The sequence below is a fragment of the Sinocyclocheilus anshuiensis genome, unplaced genomic scaffold (assembly GCF_001515605.1).
Source record: "Sinocyclocheilus anshuiensis isolate Anshui unplaced genomic scaffold, SAMN03320099.WGS_v1.1 scaffold816, whole genome shotgun sequence".
NCBI classification, from domain to species: domain Eukaryota; kingdom Metazoa; phylum Chordata; class Actinopteri; order Cypriniformes; family Cyprinidae; genus Sinocyclocheilus; species Sinocyclocheilus anshuiensis.
Genome location: NW_015554154.1, coordinates 145,410 through 169,908, shown reverse-complemented (window position 1 = coordinate 169,908; position 24,499 = coordinate 145,410). Strand labels below are relative to the sequence as shown.

The 24,499-nt window shown below is 37.5% G+C and overlaps 1 protein-coding gene across 3 annotated transcripts in view; it reads left to right on the top strand.

Annotated features, from left to right (window-relative positions):
* Positions 1 to 22,641, top strand: part of LOC107670761 (methyltransferase 15, mitochondrial 12S rRNA N4-cytidine) — a 61,201-nt gene extending 38,560 nt beyond the window's left edge. For all 3 annotated transcript variants that reach the window (XM_016463515.1, XM_016463513.1, XM_016463514.1), the window contains exons 4-6: positions 8,635 to 8,826; positions 12,451 to 12,629; positions 21,869 to 22,641. In XM_016463515.1, the coding sequence (XP_016319001.1) occupies positions 8,635 to 8,826; positions 12,451 to 12,629; positions 21,869 to 22,323 (826 nt within the window). In that variant the 3' untranslated portion in view covers positions 22,324 to 22,641. The remainder of the gene's footprint in view (positions 1 to 8,634; positions 8,827 to 12,450; positions 12,630 to 21,868) is intronic.
* The last annotated feature ends 1,858 nt before the right edge of the window (positions 22,642 to 24,499 follow it).

Genomic DNA, 24,499 nt, shown 5'->3' with positions numbered 1-24,499 from the left:
GGTTTCGTCAGATCATTTTTCATTAAATAATTTTTTAGTCTGAAGTTAAAGGAACTGAGGCCACCTCTATTGTTATGAAACAGAGTGTGCCAGTTAACTTATATTTTTTGCCTTATCCTTTTAAGTTTAGATGATGTCAGTATTGTGGGTTTCTAAACTATAAATAGATCGGTTTCTTAGCAATTATGAAGCCATACTTGGAGCACGCTCACTCGCTCACACATATCTACACACCTATGAAGCATGTCTTTTTTTTAATAATATAAGATCTTACATAAGTCATTGCTATCTCTGATGCTCTGTTTAAACCACATAAAGATGTTAATAATTTAAAATTGTTATGTAAGTGTTTTGCATATTCTCAAATCATTCTGTGGGTTGTAGAGCCACAGAGAAGCTTAGGAAACCCCCACAGTGCTTTAGGAGGCAAAAGAGACGAGTAAGAGTGCTGAATAACAGGAAGTCAGAGAGAAAGAGAGAGGATTACTGTATGTAGGCAGAGGTAATGAATGTGCTGAACCAGCTTTAGCTCAGAGCAAGCTTTTGTAAAAATGGCGGCAATGGTACTGTAATTTGATAAGATGGAACACACTTAATGTTCATTAAATAATTACATTTTTAAATATGGCCCTAAACCGCAATAATTGGGGTCCAAGAAGATTGGAAAAAGGGAGAAAATGACCATAATTGGCTAATGTGAAAAAATAATATATACTTCCTTACTTTTGCACAATTATTTAGGATTTCGAAGAAGTTATATCACTCCAGCACTGTAAATGGATGAAATTGACCTGTTCTCTGTTTACCAAGTTTGGACTTACTTAATGATTCATTGGCTTACGGGTGTTTTTTCAACTATTGGCTTTTCTGACCTTGTGAACTTTTGGAAATAAACTCTTTTTTTCACACCCTTACAAGTTTAAATATGTCAAGAAATATTCACCACTGTGTCATTTCCACCACATTGGATCTGAATTTATGCATTGTCAAAATTAAGTATTTGCTAAGTCTAGTTTTATAGCTATCATGTATCATAAATCAGATATAACTTTTTGCATTTGACACAATCACAGCTTGATTGGAATTATGCTCAGTACAAATATCGTTTACAAGTGATTGGTAACAGTAACTTGCATTACGTACATGGGGCAGAATCGTTCATTTTGGTGAAAATGCCACAACTGTCTGATAGTTAGGGTTTATTTACTCTTTTAGCTGGGGTTCATTTCACTCTTTGCTTAGATTGTTTAAGTCTGTGTCTAGGACAAAGATAAAACAATAAATCTGTACATAAGGCAATTGAAAGGTATCAAAAATAAATTATGACAGCATAGTGAAAAGTTTCCAAGATAGCCGAATGTGATTTTTATATTACAAATAATAAAAAATCAAGAATAAAGTCCCTCCCTTTATTTAAAATCTGTTAGTTGTAATAAGTCAACCCCTGAGACATAAAATTGACTCAAGTTGAAGAAAAAACTTTATATCTGTAAAACAATGAAACAATAGGACAATATGTTTTGATTCGTTTTTTTGAGGGTCTCTAGGTACACGTAAAATTTTGTGTGAGCTAGACCAACGACCTAGAACAAGTTAGTAGAATAGAAGTTTTTCTGAAAAAGTGGGCTCTATTATTTACGGTCTCTGATACCTACTATTTTATGCCATCCAGTGAAGCAGACAAAATCAGAAGAAACACTGTGTAGTTTGCTTCAATTATTTATTATCAGTTAAAGGGTTAGTTCACCCAAAAATGAAAATTCATTAATTACATCCCCTCATATCATTCCAAACCCGTAAGACCTTTGTTCATCTTCAGAACACAAATTAAGATATGTTTGATGAAATCCGAGAGCTTTCTGACCCTGCATAGACAACAACACAACTGAAATGTTCAAGGCCCAGAAAGGTAGTAAAGATAGACATCAATGAATAGTACATGTGACATCAGTGGTTCAACCATAATGTTACGAAGCTACGAGAATACTTTTTGTGCGCAAAGAAAACAAAAATAACTTTATTCAACAATTTCTTCTCTTCCGTGTCAGTCTCCGCCGCGCTTTCACGAGAGACGCGTGTGGGTTTAGAATGACATGAGGGTGAGTAATTAAGGGTGAGAAAATTACAGAATTTTCATTTTTGGGTGAACTATCCCTTTAAGCAATCAATAAACGGTTATTTCAGAGAGTAATATAACTCAGTTATGTAATGGTTTGTAACGACTTGCCACAATCATTTTAAGCTTGACTGATGTGTGTATATTGTTTATATTGCATGGCCTCAAAAACATGGCTCATCCAAGATTTTAAAGACAGAACTAAGAGGTTGTGCATTATAATGACTTTACCTCAGTGAAGGAGTTCAAAATACTACAGTTGCACAAGGCTTTAACTAGGCCATCTTTTTATAACTGTATGTTGAAAATGATTCTTTCAAAACTGGTCGGGTGGATTTACCCCATCTTCACCATCTCTGGTTTGTGCACCCATTAGGTTTGAACCTTTTTTTTCGTGCAGCACTTGACAAATCAGCCACCACGAAGCGGTACACTCTTCCACACCTAATGACACGCAGAGATAGCACCTCCCACTCAGGCTAGGTTGCTAGGCATTATTGTCATATTGTCATGCACAGAGTTATGGCTCCTTCAGTTCGGCAAAGTTTCTCTCAATTGCACCATCAGCTTTTTATATGGAAGCAAGGCCTAAGTATGAAACTTTAGCCCGTTGTTACTGAGGAAACTTGCCTATTGCAATATGTTTGATTAACTGTTGAAAAGAAAAAGAAAAGAATTTGCGGTCTACAAATACATTTTCAAATTAACCTGTCTTTTCATAAGTGCGTGTGAATGTGAACAGCCTCCACACATCAAATCATTTATCTGTCATTCTATACAATAACATTTGACATCTTGCCTGCTGATGTGTCATTAACACTGGCCAGTGCAGTCTGTGTCACAACAAACAATCTGTCCTCAGAAATCAATTTCATTGACTATTGTGAATATTTAACATGTTAAACATTTGTGTATAAAAAAAAAAAAAAGTACTGCCCCGAAGAAGTAGATGTTTATTTATAGCAGATATTTACATATAGTTCAAGCAGTCTTTTAAAGGGGTCATATGATGAGATTTAAAATTTTCCTTTCTCTTTGGCGTGTTACAAGCTCTTGGTGCATAAAGAAGATCTGTAAAGTTGCAAAGACTAAAGTCTCAAATCCAAAGAGATATTCTCAACCACGCCTACCTAAAACGGCTGGTTCTAACACGCCCCCACATGTCTATGTCACAATGTGGGAAGATTTGCATAACGCCGCCCAAATGTTCACGCAAAGAAAGAAGGCGTAACTTTTATTCTCGCTGTAGTATTGTTGCCACCACCATGTCGTGAAGGCGCTGTGTGTTTCGTTGTGAAAGCGAAACTACTTTGTTTGGCCTTCCAAAAGAGGACGATATCTGCTTTGTCATGCCTGGAGCTGATCCGTGCTGGTCCCTGAGGAAATACATCAACTTCGTGCTGTGGATCGCCGGATCGGCTTTCACCGTGGACGAAGCAGAGTCCAGCCCGGGGTCGCCACATGTGGTTGCTGCAAGCCCACCGGCCGTTCCTTCGTCGAATCCGCCGGCCTCCGCTCACTCTAGCCCCGCCGGCCGTTCCTTTATGGAGGACTGTTTCCTGAGAGTAGACTGCAATGCCGGCTGTTCTGACTCACAGACTGTAAGTATGTTTTTTATATTTAAAGAATTTGCCACTGACGATTCAAACGCGAGTCTTGAGCAGTGTGGAGTAGCGCTTGTTGTTTGTCATTTCTCCGATCACAAATGCAGACATGGTTTTATGTTTACGCGGCGCGATGCAACGCGTAAAAAGACAGTATATGTCATTATAATCCGTCCCCACTGGATGCAACAAATGCCTCGTTTATAATGGGTTTTAATGTTTTTGTCTTATCGCTCCTGCCGGACTCAGGGCATCACAGTATGGTAAGGGGCGTAACATTTCCGTCACACGCTTGAGGTATTCAGCCAGTCACAATGCACTGGATAGCTGGCCAATCAGCGTACACCTCGCTTTTCAGAATGATGAGCTTTGTAAAAATCGACGTGTTTCAGAAAGGCGGGGCATAGAGGAGAAACAATAATGTACAGTATGTGGAAAATAATGTGTTTTTTGAACCTTAAACCGCATAAACACATTTCATTACACCAAATAAAATTTGGTAAACTTTAAAATTTGTTGAAATTTTATCTGGACAAATTTAAATATCAAGCAAATATTATTTGACCTCTTATTTTTACAAAATGATGACCTTCTTGCAGATTCTGGAGGGGCATGTATGAATTTTATAGTTTTATCTGATGTTGTTAACTTAGATACTGTTGGTTGCATGGCATTATCTTGTTCTGTCATATTGTGTTTACATTTACATTTAGTCATTTAGCAGACACTTTTATCCAAAGCGACTTACAAATGAGGACAATGGAAGCAATCAAAATCAACAAAAGAGCAATGATATACAAGTGCTATAACAAGTCTCAGTTAGCTTAACGCAGTACACATAGCAAGGTTTTTTTTTTTTAATAATATAATAAATAAAAAGAAAACAGATAGAATGGAGCAAGCTAGTGTTAGATATTGTGTTATATGGCATTTTTTAATCTGATATTGTTCGATTTTGTTTGAGTAGCATAAAGCAATAAGCCCCAAGAAGCCGTGATTTACAGTGAATTTATAACAGCTAAGGGGCATTGTTAGGCACAAAGCGAAGCATTTTTTTTTTTAATCATTATTCTTTTTTTGTTGTTGCACTGTTGAATGTTTTATATTTTTTTGACTATTGCATTTAGTTGTGTTGTGTAGCTTAGGGAAAAGCTTGGCATTTGAAGACAGAAGGGATAGGGAAGGGGCTGAGGGACTCACAGGATTTAATCAGTGTTTTTGCTCTGTTATTGATCAGTCAGTGTCAAGCCATGCTGTTGCATTTTCACTCTGCATGTGAAAAGGACAACAAAAATTAAACATTGTTCACCGACTCTCCCTTCTCCATCTTATCCATTGATTTAGTTAAATTTTTTCCCGCTTTTGAAGAATAGATCTTGTATAGAGTAAATACAAACAGTCTAATAAAGTACAGTGTACATGCCTGCAGCAAATAAAGTATAATAGTTTGCTAAATATTGTGATATTTCTTTAGGAATAAGAATCTTTCATCCAACCCAAACCGAACATGCATAATATGCCTCTCGAGAAACAACAATGGAAACCTTGACTATACTGTGAAAATTCAGTAATGAAAATCCTGCTTGCAGAGTCACTCGCTACTGGTTTAAGTATTCAGACAATAAATGTTGTTTTCGAATTGAATATCTGAGAAGCTTTTTTGTATATTTCATGTTCGCAGTCTTACTGCGCCTAAGCCTAATTAGCTTGAGTGTTGGTCACTCAGAATGGTTGTACTTTACACTCAGGATCATATTGCCTGTGCTTTCAGGCTATGTTTTGGTACCAATATCCACTTTATTTTTAACGTACGAGTGGGTGTGGCTATTTGTAACTTGCTGCCATCTGCTTGCAGTTATTTTAGCTGTACAAAAACAGTCTGTCATGCTGCTTGATATCACAAACTTTTCATATTATTTCAATTTATTATCGTAATCATAAACACACTGGTTTGTAGCACAAACAGTTTCACCATTTACTGCACTTTGTTCTTCTAAGCATTTAAGGAATCGGAAGTCTTGCACATTCACAGAAAATAGCTTAGGTTTGTGTTGCAAAATAAGCCGGATACTTCATCTAGATATTAGGAAAACCCCTTAACGTTGAAAATAAACTACTGCAGTGAAGTCTGGCACATTTGAGGCCCTAAATTGACTGTGTATTGACACGGGAAGCAACGGCAGAGGCAGCGTTCTGCCTGTCACAGCCTCTCCCTTTCTCCCTCCAAACTCACCGATCCATGGACCGGGAGGGAGGGACGGGGGCTTACCGCTCTTGCAGAGTCTATGTGTTTGTGTGGGCGGGCAAGAGAATGCCTCACTATAGATTTTCCAGCAAATTAATGAAGGTACTGTGCGAACGAGGAGGAGGGAAGAAGCGAGAGAGCGAGATAGAAAGCCCCTTCTGCGGCGCGGAGAACTGAGGGAAGCCCTTGCAGCGGGGGCGAGAGCCGAGCAGCTCCCTCACCCTTGATCTTTCAGCTGGCCGTGGGTGTGTGGACGCTGGCACCCCGGGGTCCTACGGGTAAAGCCCTGGGCCGGCCGCGTGAGTGGGTGCAGAAGAGGACCTTTGATGACCCTCGAGGTGGAGGAGGTGATTTCTCACCCCCATCCTCTGCACTTTTTGTTCTGGAAGGAGTTTAGTACGAGTCAGGGCGGGGAATCCGCGTGTTTAGCATGACTGCAAAGCCAACGCGGCCAAATTAACCGCCTCTGCATGGGACCCCTAGTGTTCTCCGCCTCATTTGCTTCTCTGCTGTCTGATTTATAGTTGCCTACCTGGGCTGTTCTCAGCTCACAGGCTGTCTAAAGGTCACATGAAAAATGAATGGCTCTTCGGTGCTGGGGAAGAACTCAGGAGGAGACGCAGAGAGTCAGGAGGGACTGAGATGATGCCTGAATGCTTATGTCTTGTTTCAGCTTCTTCTTGATCTTTTTTAAAACCGTATTCATGTAGCTTTAATGTGTGTGTGGTCTGAGACACGACGCAAGTGTGCCTGTGTTACTCATGACTGTGAAGCCTCTTCAGATAAAGCAAAGACAGTGAATTAAAGCAATAGTGAAAAAGAAAAAAAAACACCCACGGTTCCATATGAATGACTGTGGATTAAAGAGCCATCGTCAATACTCACGTCAAACCAACACCTCCACTTCAAGTTGAATGAAACGTCATACGCATATATTCTAACATTCATACTTACCTGCAAATGTGTGTCCGTGATCACAGAATAATCGCATAGCCTTCATACGCATGCATTTTTGTACGTTTCTGTGTGTTTGTGTGTCTGTTTTTCAATTAAGTTTAAGCTGCGACAGCACTCTCACAACTCTCATCTTTTGGTCTCCAAGGTGATAAATAAATGATATTTTGTTACCTTCCCTGTGGGGTATATTATTTGGTCTATCTCTCTTTCTTTGTACAGCTTATGAGCTGCAGTAGTCTTTGGACACCAGCTAAGAACTTAGTGCCTAGGTAACCAGCCCTACAGAGGCAGAACACCTGCCACCGTTTGTTCAGCTCCTTTCTGTGTGGAAACTGACTATATAAGAGCAAAAACTTAAACTTACCATGTACAAAGAAGGTTTGAGTGTCAACATTATTTTACAGTCCTGTGTAACTTTAAGTAACACATATTTATTATATATATATTATAAACCCATAAAACTATATAATTATACCATAATAACTATAAAGTTTACACATGAGAAAAATGATAGAATAATATAAGACTGCTGATTGGTTTCATATTATGTTGGCCCTTAATAAAATGTTAAAATATATAGCAGCATGTATTAATTATTATTGAACTATCAAGTGTGTAATGTGAAGAAAAATAAATTATACCATTAATTATTAATTATAGGAAGCATACTCATGACAGTTGTATTTATTATTGGTTGCCCTTTTTAAGTCAGAATCTTAAAATAATACACTTTAAATTTTGTATGGATCGGTATTATCATCAGTTTAGTATATATTCCGTTTTAATTTTTGTGATGTGATTTTTTTTTTTTTTATTGTTTTTTTTATTTATTTCAATTTAGCTTTATTTTGATTTCATTTTTAATCTTTTTTTTTTAATCACTTTCTGCACTTTTTATTTCCGTAAGTTGCCAAGACGGTATTTCTCATTTTCGTTAGGTTTTATTTTTCCATTTCATATTTCCATTTTATTTTATTTCTGCTTTGTTTCATTTCATGAAAATGAAATGAAAAAAAGCTTTAGTTCTAGTTAACTATAACAACACTGCACCATATATCAGTCAGTAATAGTGTTTTATCCCCAGTACAGTCACTCATGCATTTGCGGTGCACCACTGAGTTGGTATTTTAATAGCTTGGCCCAGTGTGAAGTTATAAAGCAGAAGTGGGATGGATACTGATACTCTAAACACCAGAAGCTGTTTTTCTATATTGTAACTAATGATAAAAGTTCACCAAAGGTTTTGTTGTGTCTGGCTTCCAGCGTTAAAAATGAGTGGCTGATGTTTATTTTTAACAAGGTCTCTGATCAAGCCCCATGTTAGTCTGACCTTAACAGATTGTGAGGCACATTTTTTTGTCACAATGAATACAGGCTTTGCAAACAATCTTACTAAAAGGTGCAGCACAACCATTTATGTTAGACCTGACCACAAATGCAACCCGTAAGCACTGTTACTCATTTCACATGTGAAGACGCCTGTGAATCTTGAAGGTACAAAAGCAAAAGTTGATCTGTTTATTTAGTGTCAGAGAAAGAGAGTGGAAAATGGTCATGGAAAACTAACCTTGACTAACTATTTTTATTTCATTTTTTAATTTTGTTTTATTTTTCGAAAAGGTAATACTTCTGTTCAGCAAAGACACCTTAAATTGTTCAAAATTGACAGCCAAGACAACGTTATCTTATTTTCTATTCTCTCTTTTTTTAAGGGGCCAGGTGAAGCCAGTACTAGGGAGGTTCAGTGAGCTGAATAACCTGCTCCCAGCACTGGGTTTGGGTCCAGGAGGTGTGGATGCTACCCTTCTGGACGCTGGATGCTCCTCCATGCAGATGGATTCAGCAGAGAGGGGCTTCTCCCTCAGCAAGGATGGACCACTGGACATGAGGATGGATGGAGACAGGTTCGACTATTACCTCGGTTTAGTAGAAGCACTCATTTTCATGAATGTTCCAAGAATCATTTGTGCTATTAGTAATGCCTGATTCACTCTCGATATACACTGATGGCCACAGTTATTATTCTTGGCTCACTCGTTTATTGATTACATCTACAGAGTCTCCATGCTTATCTATTATAGCTATTCAAAAACTAATTCTGAACAGGTGTAAGGCATAACCTAATTACAGCTTAATACAATAAAAAGATGACTAAGCTCTGCAGAGCTGATTCACAGACAGAGCTTTGAGGGACACATGGAATGTTAGCGTTAAGATAGTTGGTGAATGAACAGAACTAATTTAGGTAGTGAGAAAGAACCCCCCCGCCTCGCCTCGCCCCAAAGCTCAGGTCACAGTATTTCTTAAATGGATAGTTCACCCAAAAATGAAAATTCTGTCATTAATTACTCGCCCTTATGTCGTTCCAAACCCGTAAGACCTTCGTTCATCTTCGGGCCCTTATGTCGTGCCAAGCCCGTAAGACCTTCGTTCATCTTCGGAACACAAATTAAGATATTTTTGACGAAATTAGAGCTCTCTGACCCTGCATAGACAGGAACGCAACTAATTGTGACCCTGGACCACAAAACCAGTCATAAGGGTCAATTTTTTGAAAGCTGAATAAATAAGCTTTCCATTGATGTATGGTTTGTTAGGATAGGACAATATTTGGCCAAGATACAATTATTTGAAAATCTGGAATCTGAGGGTGCAAAAAAAAATCTGAATATTGAGAAAATCGCCTTTAAAGTTGTAAAGCAATGCATATTACTAATCAAAAATTAAGGTTTGATATATTTATGGTAGGAATTTTACAAAATATCTTCATGGAATATAATCTTTACTTAATATCCTAATTATTTTTGGCATAATAGAAATATGGATAATTTTGACCCATACAATGTATTTTTGGCTATTGCTTCAAATATATCCGTACTACTTAAGACAGTTTTTGTGGTCCAGGGTCACAATTTAGTAAGGACATTGATAAAATAGTCCATGTGACATCAGTGGTTCAACCTTTTATGAAGCCTTTTCAATTTTATGAAGCTATGAGAATAATTTTTATGCGCAAGGAAAACAAAAATAACGTCTTTATTCAGCAATTTCTTCTCTTTGGTTTTCTTTTTTTGTTTTCTCTTTACGTTTCTATTTTAACGATGTCCTTACTACCTTTCTGGGCCTTGAATGTTATAGTTGTGTTGGGCTCAGAATGCTCTCGGATTTCATCAAAAATATCTTAATTTGTGTTCTGAAAGTGAACGCAGGTGAGAATTTTCATTTTTGGGTGAACTATCCCTTTAAAACTGGTTTTCAATCTGAAAATTTTGAAATGCAGCAAAATACAAATCCTCTTCACATGAGCTTGCGTTTCCTATCTCAGCATTCGCATGCATTTAAATGGAAGTGAATGGAAAGAAAAGTGTAGTGTGATCACCCCTTTAGGGTGATAAAGTTTAGGTTTAGACATTGGCAGGGTGTCACAAAGTCCAGGACCCATTTCACAATGTGTATTCTACATTAATATTTGTAATTTTCAATATCTTACTGTCTTTCAACAGTATTTGATTAAGCCGCAGGAGTAAAACAGTGAAATCGTACTAAATGGTTACATTTTAAAGGAATAGTTTGCCAAAAAATGAAAACTTTTAAGGTTATGCAGCTCTTTTCCATACAACGAAAGTGCAACATCTTTTTATAAAAAACTAAAATAATAAAAAAACGCTAAAAACACCATATGAGCCAATTATATTCTGCTTAAATTTTCTGGTTAAATGTTGAGTGATAGTTCTATTAAAGCAGCAGATGTTTAAGTATTTTTCCATTCTCAAAATTGAAAAGCATAAATCACATTTTACATATGACGTTTACCCATATGACAAAATATAATAATAAAAATAATAAAAAAAAATCAATATTGGCTCTAAGAATTGTCAATTAATTTTCTGAACTGGGTGTGACAGATAAGTGAGACAGAAAATGTGTAGTGCTGCGGGGCCTCCGGGACAGGTTTGAAAACCCCTGTATTAAATAACCATTTTTTTTGTATATAACTAATAATATTGTTATAATCTGTGGTGCGGTACTATTTAGGCTATTTGAAGCACATGTCAACAATTTGACCTGATTGCTGTCTTTAATAAAGCCTTCACACCCTTTCACTTATAAAGAAACTAGTCATCTAGAGCAGTGTTTCCTAACCCTGGGTCTGGAGTACTGCCAACAATACTAATTTTTTTGGGGTGTTTTTTCTGATGCATGCATTTCAGGTCATGGAGTCTCTACTAACGAGCAGAGGAGTTGAATCAGGTGTGTTTGAGTAGGAAGACAGGGTATTCCTGTGCCAGGGCTGGGAAACACCTAGAGTAGTGTTTTATCATCGGCATCATCTCTAAGTCTCCTACGCCTCTCATGCAAACCACAGCTTCCCTCTGATTTGAAGAAGAGCGAGAGGCCTTCCTCTCTTATTAGGAAGTTTTGTCAAAGTTTTCACTGTGATAATGAGGTGGAAATCCCACCCACCGTAACTGACTCTGAACTTTTTTTCTGGGGGCGAGATGAAATGGTTGAAAAAAGAGAAGGAGGGAGAGAGAGACCCAAAGGAAAAAGAGAAAAGGCGAGATATAGTGCAGGTCGATCCAGGTCCTGCCCACGGTATCTGAATACGCCTTATCCTCGTTCCATCACAAAAACCAGTGCGAGAATTAAAGTTTACGACGACATGACGCAGTCGGCCGACTCGAGCTGGCCTTCGAGAAGAACAGAGCGTACTTTGCATTAATCAGCATGTCTATCTGTTGGAGTTACTCATTCCGTGCCCACATACTGTAAATGACAAACTAAATAAGAGAAGAATCGTTCAAGGATAATGTGAGATCCAGAACGACGCCGATTCCAAAAGAAAGGTTATGATGAAAGGTTCATCAAGTTGACTCCAGGTGACAAATGACTGAAGCTGCTTCTGCACATGCATGTTCCAGTATCAGTCAGTACCTGAGCGCTCAATTATTCTTTGCTTCCCTCGCTGTCCATCAGTACAGAGGCAAAGAAATGTGCCAGTCAGAATCGAAGGTATCAAACCTAAATAACTGCATATGTCTAAATATAGAGATTTGTACGTGTGAGTCAAGATGTTTAGGGAATATATGAATCACTGGGAGTATATGAATCACATGTGCAAGTGTACTGAACAGCTGCCGACTGAAACTCACTACATGAAATATTAAGTGTTATTCGTATTAGTAAGCTAATATATTTCCTCTTTATGTAGGTGTGTAACTTTGCCTCATTTATCCTGGTATATCTTTGTTCTTCCTGGAGTGTGCGCACACATTTTCCTAAAGAAAGAAAAAGCGAATGCATAATTCAGTTCATGATTTGATATTTTTATATTTGTCGCTAACCGTTTCTCCCTCCTGTTCTCTCTCATGTACACACACGCTCTCTCTCTTTTTATAGATCTCGAGCCCACATCTCCCAGAGTGGGAGGGGTTTTCACTGGTGTCTTAGAGCTGTCAGGCTTGGCTTCTGTCAGCCAGGAACTTTGTGACGTCAAGCTGCTTAATTGGGCTCCTCTTTGTGCGTAGGTACCCCGACATGCCCTGCGCGGCTGACGTGGTCAACGCCTTGGATCAACAGGCGCTTGTGTCCGTGCTGGCTGCGTACGGGGAGGAGCGGCACACCAGGAAAATTGCGGCGGCCATCGCACAGGCACGCAGCGTCTACCCCATCGGCCGGACCTTGCAACTGGCCAGCATCGTAGCAGGTACCCCCCCTCATTAATTCCCTGCACTAGAGGGAGGCGAGGAGAGAGAGAAAGCGATATTAATGCAAACTCTCCCTATGGGACCTATTTGTCCTGGAAAAGGAGAAGGGGAGAAAAGATGGCGTTTTCTAATCCGAAATCTCTGCCACCCCCACCCCCCACTCGTTTCTCAATGTCTGAGTGTCCGTCAGCAACACATCCCTTGCAACTGACAGGGCTCTTATTAATAAAAAACAAAGCGAGAGAGGAAGCGCTAGCGAAAAAGCTGCATGTGGGGTTCCGTGCGCTTTTTAGCCCCTTTCCTTAATTCGTATTTGGACTCACACTCCCATCCTCTCCTACCCCAGTCTCCCCCCTCCTTGTATCCTTTGATTTGTTTCTCACACTCGCTCCCTCCCTTTTCGTGCCCTTCACCGCACCCCCACCAACACACTTCTCCAAACGCACGCGTCACACGCACCACATTGCGGCAGCTCGATGCTTTTTGATATTATATTTATCGGCTGCTTTATTTTTGCCGGCGCTGTTTCCATAGCCCGACGCTGGCGACGAGATAGATGGTCGCTTCAGAAGATGACTGTAGCACGAGGCAAGCACATGCGTCACACCGGGAGAACAGGTGTGACTAAGGGCAGTTGTTTGATCTTCTTTGAAGAGTAGAGCAAGTCAACAACAATGTTTATTCCAATCAATCTGGAAGCTTCTGACTCCCGAGGGTCCCTGGGGGTCGGCGGTGGGCTGCCAGCATTACCGTTGCCAAGGGAAGCGATTGATGGAGCAGGAAGGAGGGATGATATGTGTGTATTTGTATGTGTGTGTATTTATCAGTGCTGATGATGGGGGAATGGGTGGGGTTTAGACAGCATAACAATGGGCATAATGGGAGTTCTCCCTCTTATGTGCTCTTTGTTTCCTTACATGAGCAACTAAAGCCCTATAATGCCTCTCTGCCCTTGCTTTTGGAGGCAGATGAGTGTCAGAACCTGTCTCCTCCGCCTTGCTTGCAGTGTATCGTTGTAGTCACCAGTCACAATCCTTTGCATAAACACATTGCTTTACATTGCAAAAAAATAAGATTTTTAAAATTAATTTTATAAGAAAATGCTATTTAGGTCTTTCTACTTCAAATTTTTTAATTCAATGTGTTACTTGCTGTTTCTTTGTAATTATTTGTGAAATTTACTAGCAAATCCTACACGAGTAGGTAAATCCTACACAAATTTTGTAGCTTCTGATTGGGGTTTTATTCCATGTTAAAACGGGGGATCCGCACTATTTAGGGAAACATATTAGAGAGGAGACGAGGTCACGGCAGTCTAATATTCTCATCAGTATGAACCCAGCTGGCGTGACAGAAGATTATCCAGATTCCCTAAGGAAAGTGTCCCTCGATCCCAATGCACAGATCAGCTTTCTACATATCAGACCAGTTTGAATCATAATGAGCATCAGCATAAAAGTGGCTTAGAGCCAGTAACTCGCACCCTCACTGACCCTGACAGCCACACCGGCCGCTCTGGTACACCTTGAAGCCGTCAGTCTAGCATTGCCATAAAACATTCAGATTCATTTGGTGCAACTCACAGGATTTGACAGCATGGTTAAACAGTTGTTTAAGCTGCTGGTCATGCTTTAATATCACTGTAGAGACACTAATCAGCCCACTATTGATTACTGGTTGAAGAGCAAACTTGTTGGAGTGCTGATGAAAATTGATCTTTCGCTTTCTCCTTCCAAGTTTGCTGAGGCCCACATCACAGTTTTGGAATTAAGGCAGTCCTTAAAGTCTATACTTCTGTTAGCTGGAGTTCACTCTCCATTCTGCTACTCTAAATTTTTTTTAGGCCGTTTCTTTGGTAAAACAGTGAGTGACTTTTTTTCTCTTTGTTGATTAATTAATTTGTTTACTGGATATTTTACACAAAATCTAATTTTATTTTAAACTGAAAAACTTTCATTTAATCACACTCATGTTGTTGCAAACCTGTAGGACTTACTTTCTTCTTTGGAACACAAAATAATTTTGGCTGAACGATCCCTGTAATAGCCATTGACAAACCTGCTACCTCCTTTGCATTCAGAACAGGGATAACGCTTCCTTATAGTATCTAGCTATTCAATTAGTGTTTAGTGGAATCTTTTTATTCACAGCAGTCAATTGTTGTTTTTGAATAACTTGGGATTTAGTGTCTCATTCAACTCCAGAGCTCCATGCAACAACATATTTCTGGCATTGAGACATTGAGATGAAAATTCAAGGAACAAAATCACGATGCGTCTCAACCTGTCGCGAGAGACTGGCAAGTATACAGAGCTGTAAACAAGTACTACAACTGGCTGCACTGTTTGCCTCAAATTGGTAATGGAAAACAACTAACTTAATTCTGCTGTATACAGTGGGGTTCAAAAGTCTGAGAACACATAGAATATCTGGGATTCAAAATCTAATCTAATGTGTTACGATCATGTCCAAGTGAAATCATGTTTTTCCATTCAAGTACAATTCATGATAAATCCACTTGACTTTACCTCACTGTATGTTTTTTAATGAAATACTGCAATATTTTATCATCGGATTTTGTCAGATAAAACATTTTGCATCGCCTTTTTGTTTTATTTTTCATTTTGGCATTCACTGATAAAAAACAAAAACATACAATACGGAAAAACAAATGTAATTTCTACATTAAATAATTTAGTTCAGGCCAGAATAAAAAAAGAGTCAATTCTATATTAGTACTCAATTTAAGCTTTTAGAAATTAAAGTTTGTTCTTTAACGTAAGTATATTTTACTTGGAATTGTTTATGTTTACAAGGATTCTTTAAGTCAGTTGCTGTTTTGTGACATGTGGAGTTCATTTTCTTCTCAAAATTCATACTAAAACAGTATCAACTGATTGTTACCATTGTGTATTGTGTACCTAGTATTGAGAGCTGTGTTAATTTAGGTAATAACTATATTGAGTAGACATATCATCTTAATAAGGATAGCAAGCTGTCTACCTGATTACTTTGTAAGTGAACCACATGCTTTAATAGCATATTTTTTTCCAGTATTACATTGTTTGAGTAAAGTTTACAAACCATGACTGAGTGAAATGTACTTGAGTATTGCAGAGTAAACTTAAAATAATTAAGTAGAAATTACTTGTCAAGCTCAAACTGGCCACCTTAAATGTACTTGTTTCCTTTGCTATTTGCATAAACTGTGTGTGCAAAAACTTGCAAAAGAAAAATTAAGTAAATTTTACTTATTGTTTTTTTTCCCCAGTGTTGTTCAGTAGCTCTAGTAAGCATCTTTTTTTAGATTTTCAAAAATGAAAATTCGGTCATCATTTACTCACATGAGGGTGTCAGATGCACAAAAAACATCATACAAACTGAAATGTATATTTAATCAGAACTAGGTTGACATCAAAAGCTCTCATATAATTCTACAGTTCCACGCTCAGATTTGAACCTGCAGCCTTAATGTTAGTAACCCAATGCCTTCAGATTCTTAACCAATAATTGAAATGTTCTTCATGCTAATTTTCCAATAACAGGCATTTTTAATCACCACTGTCCCTAGCAGCCAATAGCAACGCTGCCCTTTCAGCCTCAAATAACATTCATGAGGTTCTGTGTCCCTATGCAGCCCATTGCTCAGATAGAGGGATTTACTAGGTAATAATGAAGCATTACTCTTTAAAAAGTCTTGTGCATAACAGCTATTGCCAGCCTCGCCCAGGAACAAGGCACTTGTAACGGCCCTTCCTGAGCTTTCAAAGAAAGCGGCGTAAATTGACACTACAGAATAATATAGGACCCTTCATCTCCGTTCTTCCTGGAAACCTGATGTGATCAGCATAGATTGGGAAATGTTGTGCAAATTTTAGTTAACTCTTCAGGGTAAACAAGAAGATGGAAGGCTTTAATTTCAGTTCTGTCTCTCTCTCTTTCACTTATTGCTCTTTTCTTTCCCAGAAGTGAACAAGGAGAAATATGTAATTGTCAGTGTGTTGCCATAATGTATGCAGGATTGAGTCTTTTCACGAAACATATTCACCCTTTAGCCATATCCATGTGCCATGATAAATGAGGAATAAACCATTTACTGAGTCACAACTCCGTCTCACGCCATTTTCAAACATGGTTTATACTATATATATATTTATTTTCCTTAGGGCAATAGACAAGACTATATTATCAAATACAGAAACATTGCTTTTGAGACACTTAAAACATTTACACAAAACAAATTTTAATAAACATTTAAAAATGTGTAATAATACATTTATATTGCTGTTAAAGTTCATTTTAATTAGAATTTAAACAAAAATGTAACTAATTCTAATATTTATAAATAAAATGTTTATATAAATATTTATACAAAAAGTTAATGTGTTAAAATATCTTCAAATGAAAACTATTATAAATTCTAATATGAATTAATTTATTATACTTTAAGAAAATACTTTATATGTGACCCTGGAGCACAAAACCAGTCATTAGTAGCACGGATATATTTCTAGCAATAGCCAACAATATATTGTATGGGTCGTTACTCTTTAAAAAGTCTTGTGCATAACAGCTATTGCCAGCCTCGCCCAGGAACAAGGCACTTGTAACGGCCCTTCCTGAGCTTTCAAAGAAAGCGGCGTAAATTGACACTACAGAATAATATAGGACCCTTCATCTCCGTTCTTCCTGGAAACCTGATGTGATCAGCATAGATTGGGAAATGTTGTGCAAATTTTAGTTAACTCTTCAGGGTAAACAAGAAGATGGAAGGCTTTAATTTCAGTTCTGTCTCTCTCTCTCTCTCTCTCTCTCTCTCTTTCACTTATTGCTCTTTTCTTTCCCAGAGGTGAACAAGGAGAAATATGTAAGTGTCCGTGAGACACATTTGCTGGAAATGAGTCATCAGCATGTTGTCATAGCATATGCAGGATTGAGTCTTTTCACCGAACATATTCACCCTTTAGCCATTTCCGTGTGTCATGATAAACGAGGAATAAACCAGTTACTGAGTCACAAACTCCGTCTCACGCCATTTTCAAACATGGTTTATACAAAATGAATCAAGTGCTTAGTTGTACAATCTAACGTTTAAATGTTAAGCGTGTCTTGGCCAGCTCACCTGACCTACGTTATTTCTCTTTTCCTTCCTCAAAACACAAAGAGATGGATGAGTCAAAAGTGAGGCATGTTTTAATCTTTTCAACTTTCGATAACTTATGGAGCTATGCATTTTAACAGGATTATGCCTACAATTTCATTCATCATTCATTCATTCATTTTAACAGGTCTTTATTTAATATTATAGAAATGTTCTGAATCTCTCTTGTACTAAAATGAGACTTATACAGAGCTCAGGGTGAAGCGTTCAGGACTTTGGTGTGAATGTGCTACAGCTGGAGCTAATATGAATTAATTTATTATACTTTAAGAAAATACTTTATATGTGACCCTGGAGCACAAAACCAGTCATTAGTAGCACGGATATATTTCTAGCAATAGCCAACAATATATTGTATGGGTCGAAGTTATCAATTTTTCTTTTATGCCAAAAATCATTAGGATATTAAGTAAAGATCATGTTCCATGAAGATATTTTGTATCAGATGATGTATAAATTTTTTTTGTTTGTTTAAAAAATTGACCCCTGTGACTGATTTTGTGGTCCAGGGTCATATATGTATATACATATATGTAGCAGTGTTTGGTGCTTACAACCGAACAAATCCAGTCATTTCTCAGCTCAGTTAATCAGAACAATGCTCTACAGTAAATACCATCTTTTAAGCATTTGCCTTTGTTTTTATTCTTTGATCAATCAGTCAAATGATGTTTGGAGCCTTGAATTTCAAAATGGGAGTTCTGCCTCTTGTTCATTCCTTAATGCAACACGAGCGCGTGATTAATAGAGAGGAATCACAAAAGGAAATCCGTAATTCAATTCACGGTCAGACAAAGAATGAGCTGAAATGTGCTTGTGCAGAGCCTCATTCAAGAGAGATCTCTCCCTTCATTACAGAAGGATGTCATGCAGTAATCACTTTGATCCATATAAAGACATGCCTCCAATTATCAGACCCATGAGCAGCTGGGTGTTACCCTCTAATCCCTGCACTCCCATACAAGACTGCCAACCAATTACGTTTCCATTTAACAAAGTGTCATTTTCACTACATTTGACTTGTCTTTCTAATAGCCAGTGTTTGTATAGATGTATAATATAAATATGGCCTATTAGGGAATTATTCAATGGCTAAAATTTGATTCAATTATTTAATGTTTTAATGTTTGGTGTTATCTTTAAATGACGTTTAGTAGAGAAAAAAATTGGTGTGGCTTTGTCTGTTTTAAAGTTGACGGATCTTTGCCCATTTACATTGTACAGCTCATTAGGCTTCTGTGTAAACATTGTTTTTAATAAAGTGAGTTCATTTTAAATGTAGAGGTAATTAGGCAGAGGCTGTTCTCATTGTCACACCCATCAGGATTCATGGCCAGTTATGGAGAATCAATAGCGATTGCTGCTTGGAATGTGAGGAGAGCACTCATTGAGGTAACAGGAACAGACTGATTGATGTATTTATTCACCTTGTATTAGTTGCAGTTGAGATTTGATTGTTTGATTCTTTCCTAAATCAGGATTTCTTTTAAATTAGATTGCTGCGATACACATTGTTTTGTGTGAGTGTTTACAGCCTGCTAAACCTGAACTTGATTTTATTTGATTGTGCATTATATATATTTTTTTTTCCTTTTTTCAAAAAATCCAAATCGCAAACTTGCCCTTTTTTAACCCCCCCCCCTTTTTTTTCCCCAGGCCTCTGTCTGTCTGTGTATCCATCTATTTACTATCTGCTCATTTTTTATTCCTTTTCATTTTTTCCGTTTCATATTTTCCTGTTCCTCACGTGCTCCCTTATGTCTTGATTTTAAAATAAGAGGCTTGGCAGAGGCATGTGGTCTTATTGATTGGCCAGTGTCTCGCTCCTCCAAGCCCAGAAGTGCAAGACTCGAGAGATGCAACACCTCTCGTTTTCTTTAGCTGTCTATCTCTCCATCTCCTCCACTTATTCATCCATGTGAAGCTATGGCTTTAACATGTTTCTTCAAATAGTTTTATAAATCGTTAACTTTTTTTTTTTCCATAAAACATTTTCATATTGAAGCCCTGAAAGGCAAGGTGAAGAAAAAACAGAAATATACTTGGTTATAATTGATTTCGTCAGTGTTTGCTTTGTTGTTCCAAACCTGTATGACTTTCTTTTTGTGTGTGTGTGAAAGAAAATATTTAGAAAAATATCTCATGTTTTTTGTCCTACAGTTAAAGTCAGTGGGTTCAAATGTTGTTTTGGATTTCATTGTGGGTAGAAAACATTTTTCAGATATCATCTTTGATGTTCCACTGAAAAAAGAATGATAGTTTTGGAATGACATGAGGGTGAATAAATTATGACAGAATTTACATTTTTAAGTGAACTATTAAGGAAATATATGAATAAATAGCTTTTGGCTGGCTTTGTTGCTTAATTGGTTTTTTTTAGGTTTATCAAAAGCCTTGAAGGGTGAGGCTGAAAAAAACTGATGTGCTAACATTTAACGTGTGAATCACAGTGAGTTCAGTAGATGTAACCTATTTTTTTTTTATGTACAGTATATATGTTACGTAATAGTGTAAAATGTGTCAAACATATCTAATAGTAGTCTAATGTCTAACCTAAGTGTAATGGATTTTTTGGAATATGCTGCAAAACCAGTAGTTCAAAAAAGGGTGATTTTGACCACTCTATAGATTAAAAAAAAAGCAATTTTGTACAGATGAATATACAGGTATTTCAACAAACATTTATTCAGTACTCCTTCAGACTTTTATTTAGAAACATAACATGTATTTTTTTAAAGTATAATATAATATTAAAAATATCTATATAATTATCTGGATTTTGATACTATTCAGAACCAATGTGTATTCTGATGGACGCCAGAAATAACCATGAAAGCATTATCATAAGCTTACTTTGATTTACAGTAGATATATAGTGTATGGTCATACTTTTGTGTTCCCTACCTTCTAATAAGAAAACTTCTGCATGTTGTCAGTTCAGGGAACAACATCACCTCCCCTTGCTCAGACTGAGCCAAATCATCTCAGCACAATATACAGCATGGACCCATCTCTCCATGAGCTTTGGGAGCTTTGTAGAACAGCCTGTTTATTTTCAAAAGCACTGTCATCACACATACTGATCTGGAAGAAGCCCCTGTGTGTCCCTAGCAGTGGTCATCTTTCTGTGCGTTTGTCTCTGTTTATATGCTCTTAAAGTACACAGCACCTTTTCCTTCTTGATGAGGAATTTGCTTCTTGATTGTTTTTGCCAAAAACACCCATTGCACCTCAATCCATCATACTGAATAATATAGTTCATAAGATCTCATGTGCCGACTGTTTTCTGGCTTTAAGTCAAATTATTCAGCTAAAAGGTCCATTGGTCACATACTGTTGTTTCAAGTGTAAAGGCAATGGTTTTTGTTGTCTTTTTGCAATTTTAAAACTTGAAATGTAGTACCATGGGACACCTGTTTTGTTTGCAATGATTAAAAAAATATAAGTACACATGAAAATGATTTTTCAAAGTTGTAAATTTGTTTCAGTTTTTGTGAAATTTACTGTATAAATATTTATATTTAAAAAGCACTAACATAGTGATTCCCTGCAAAAGGGGACTTAGAAATGTTTGCTTTGATAAACCTTTTAAACTGAAAAATAACTGATTAATTAATATCTTGATTCATTTTTTAGTGTTTTTTTAAGGAAAGAAACGTGTGCATTGTGTAATTTTTTTAAATATTCATATGGATGACATTTAATGTATGTATACTAGGTGAGTCAGTTTTTCACAAACAGTATTTCTTTTTCCTTTATTTTAAAAAAAGAAGAATGAATAATATTAAAAATATTTAATGGTATGTCTTCATGATATTCAGTTCAAGGGGTACTTGAAAATTTTTGATGGGATACATAGCACAAAAACATTTTGAAAATCACTGCTATAAAACATCTATGAACTATTAAATAGGAACCAATTTCAAAAATACATGTGAATCAATTAATATGTCTGACTATAAACTAAAACAAAAGTCTGGTGCAGGTGAACAATTCAAATTGTGGATTTATTTTTTAAAGGAACCTTGCAAAAGCCTCTTAACTTAACAACTAATCTAAGCCTCTCTTTGATTTTAGGAGCGTTTCCAGTGAGCGCGTTGTACGCCCGGCGTGACCGCCTGCAGCGCCCTTCACACGTTGCCACCAAAACCTTCCAGGCCTTACGGATATTCGTGAATGACGAGCTCAATGAGTTGCACGCCGGCCTGCGTGTGGCGCAGACCCTGCTCCGTCCCAAGGGGCGACTCTGTGTTCTCACTTTCCACTCCTTGGAGGACCGGCTGACCAAGCGTTTCCTCCGTGGAGAGGACCTGGCCGCCCCACCGCGCCGCAGCCTTCGCCAGCGAGCCAAAGCCCGGCTTGGGTTAGAGGGAGAGGAGCATGAGGAGGAGGAAGAGAACGAAGAAGAGGAGAAAGGACGAGAGAGCAAATATTGGGTCAGTCTGAAGAAGGTGATAAAGCCAAGTGAGGAAGAGGTGCAGGAGAACCCAAGAGCTCGATCAGCTAAACTCAGAACAGCAGTAAGACGATAGAGAACAACGCAAACACAAACAGATGCTTTTTACTAGATTACTAAGGAAAGAAAGTACAAAGCTGTCACTGGGGAGGTAGCCTAAGGCACAAAAGCTAAAATGTAGATCTTTGCACCTTATTTACCCCTAAATGGTTCATATTAGTATTTTAAAGGTACATATTATTTCCTAAAGTGTACATATTAATACCTTTTGAAAGGGTACCGGCCCAGTGGCTGTTTGTCCTTTTTTTCTGGGTGTGTACACGTGTAGTTTTATTCACATCAGTGTGTTTCAGTCATTTTGAAGTAGTACAAAATAAACAATAGAACTCCAGAATCTGTTTTTTTTTTTAATTTGTTGTTAAAAATGTCAGTGGTGTGGGAATGAATTCTGAAAGAATTTCATGTACACTTTGCATAACACTTTAAATATCTGCCTGAGGGTTATTTTGTTTTCAATTTAAGTTTTATTTCTAATTTATGTTCAGTTTGTTTTCTCAGTGTAGTTTTCATTTTCACTTTATCAGATTTTTTTTTAAAGTTCTGCTTTATTTTAATTTAAATAGTTTTACTAGTTTAGGGCTGCCAAAGTTAAAGGGATAGTTAGGAAAGAAGATATTTTGTAAACTACAGTTGACGGTAGCCATTGACTTCCATAATATTTTTTCTCATACTATGGAAGTCATTGGCTACCATCAGCTGTTTGGTTACCAACATTATATCAAAATATCTTCTTTTGTGCTTAACAGAAGAAAGAACATCATACAGGTTTGGAACAATTTGAGGGTGAATGATGACAGAAGTTTTATTTTCGGGTGAACTGTCCCTTTAACGTAGTATCTGGTATTAGTTAAAAATGTTTAAACCGTCTAGTGTTAATTGCTAGTGACATTTTCATGTTTACTGCAGCTGGTTTGTACAGGTTTCAAGTTTCCGCATAAGTCTAAAAACAAAATATCATAACTGGATCTTCCAGTAAAAACTACAGGCCCCTCTGGTGATGTATGCCAGACTTCTCCAATCACTTAGTTCGCTTAAAACCCCCCCCCCCTTTTTTTTATATTTTTTTTACACAATTGATTGCAAGCTGATTGCATCCAGTCAATGACTGATAGATAGAACCATGTTTCTGCCCTACATTTGTCTTTTTCAATAGTCTGCTTCACTTGGATGTACATCACAGTACAAAAGAAAGTTAAGTTTCATAAAGTTTTTTTTAGTTTCAGTTAGCTTTTAATTTTTCTTCAAACAAAAATGTTTGAAAATGTTTCTTCAAATGAAATGTATGCAGTTTTCGTTCAGGATAATAACTCTTTGTCACTCAAGGTTGCATCCATCATCTTTTACCTGCTGAGTTGCCACCTTCCCATTGCACCAATAAACAGACCGTACCACATTACTGGCCCTGTTACCTCGGCTCATAGTCAAATTCAGGATCACTTCACACATGGGTTCGACCCAACTCTCACCTCTTCCTGACTCATTTCTGCTGCATGCATCAGTATAGTGTAGAAGTCCAGCTGCCTCCTGTGAAGTTTCTATTAACAGCTAGAATAAGAGAATCATCAGCCATAACAGAACAATCTTCACCGTCACAGGAGAAAAACATGTCATCTCAAACTATATGTATGTAAAAAGTATACATTGGCACGGTATGTTATGTGAAGGTGTTGGGGTGCGATCATAGACGGGCATAGAGCCCACATGTAAGTTGGCAATGCAGCATGTGACAGAGCAAGAGAGAGGGAGAGAGAGAGATGCACAAAGAGATTGCGTCTCTATGCGGCGGCCTCTCTCCCTTTGTTGAGCTAGTGGGGGTGAGTCACACACCTGCAGGACTCGGGTGGGATTCAGCTGCCATGGTAATATTCAGCGCCTTGTGTACTGTACTCCGGCCGCTTCACATCTGATTCACATGAATATACCTCAACACCTCACCACCAGCGTGATTCAGGATCAAAATATTGCCTCACAGCCTTTGATTTTAACACCTTATTTTATCCTTTCACTCTGAGTGAAAATGTACGCAGCTATTTGGTCTTAAATAAGAATAAACTGTTCAATCAGCTGTTAAATTTCAATGAATATGAAAATGTCTTTTCATTTGGCAAGGCAAATGATCTGTCATGAATATCCATTATAATGTGAATTATGTAAAATATATTTTTATAGTATATATATATATATATATATAT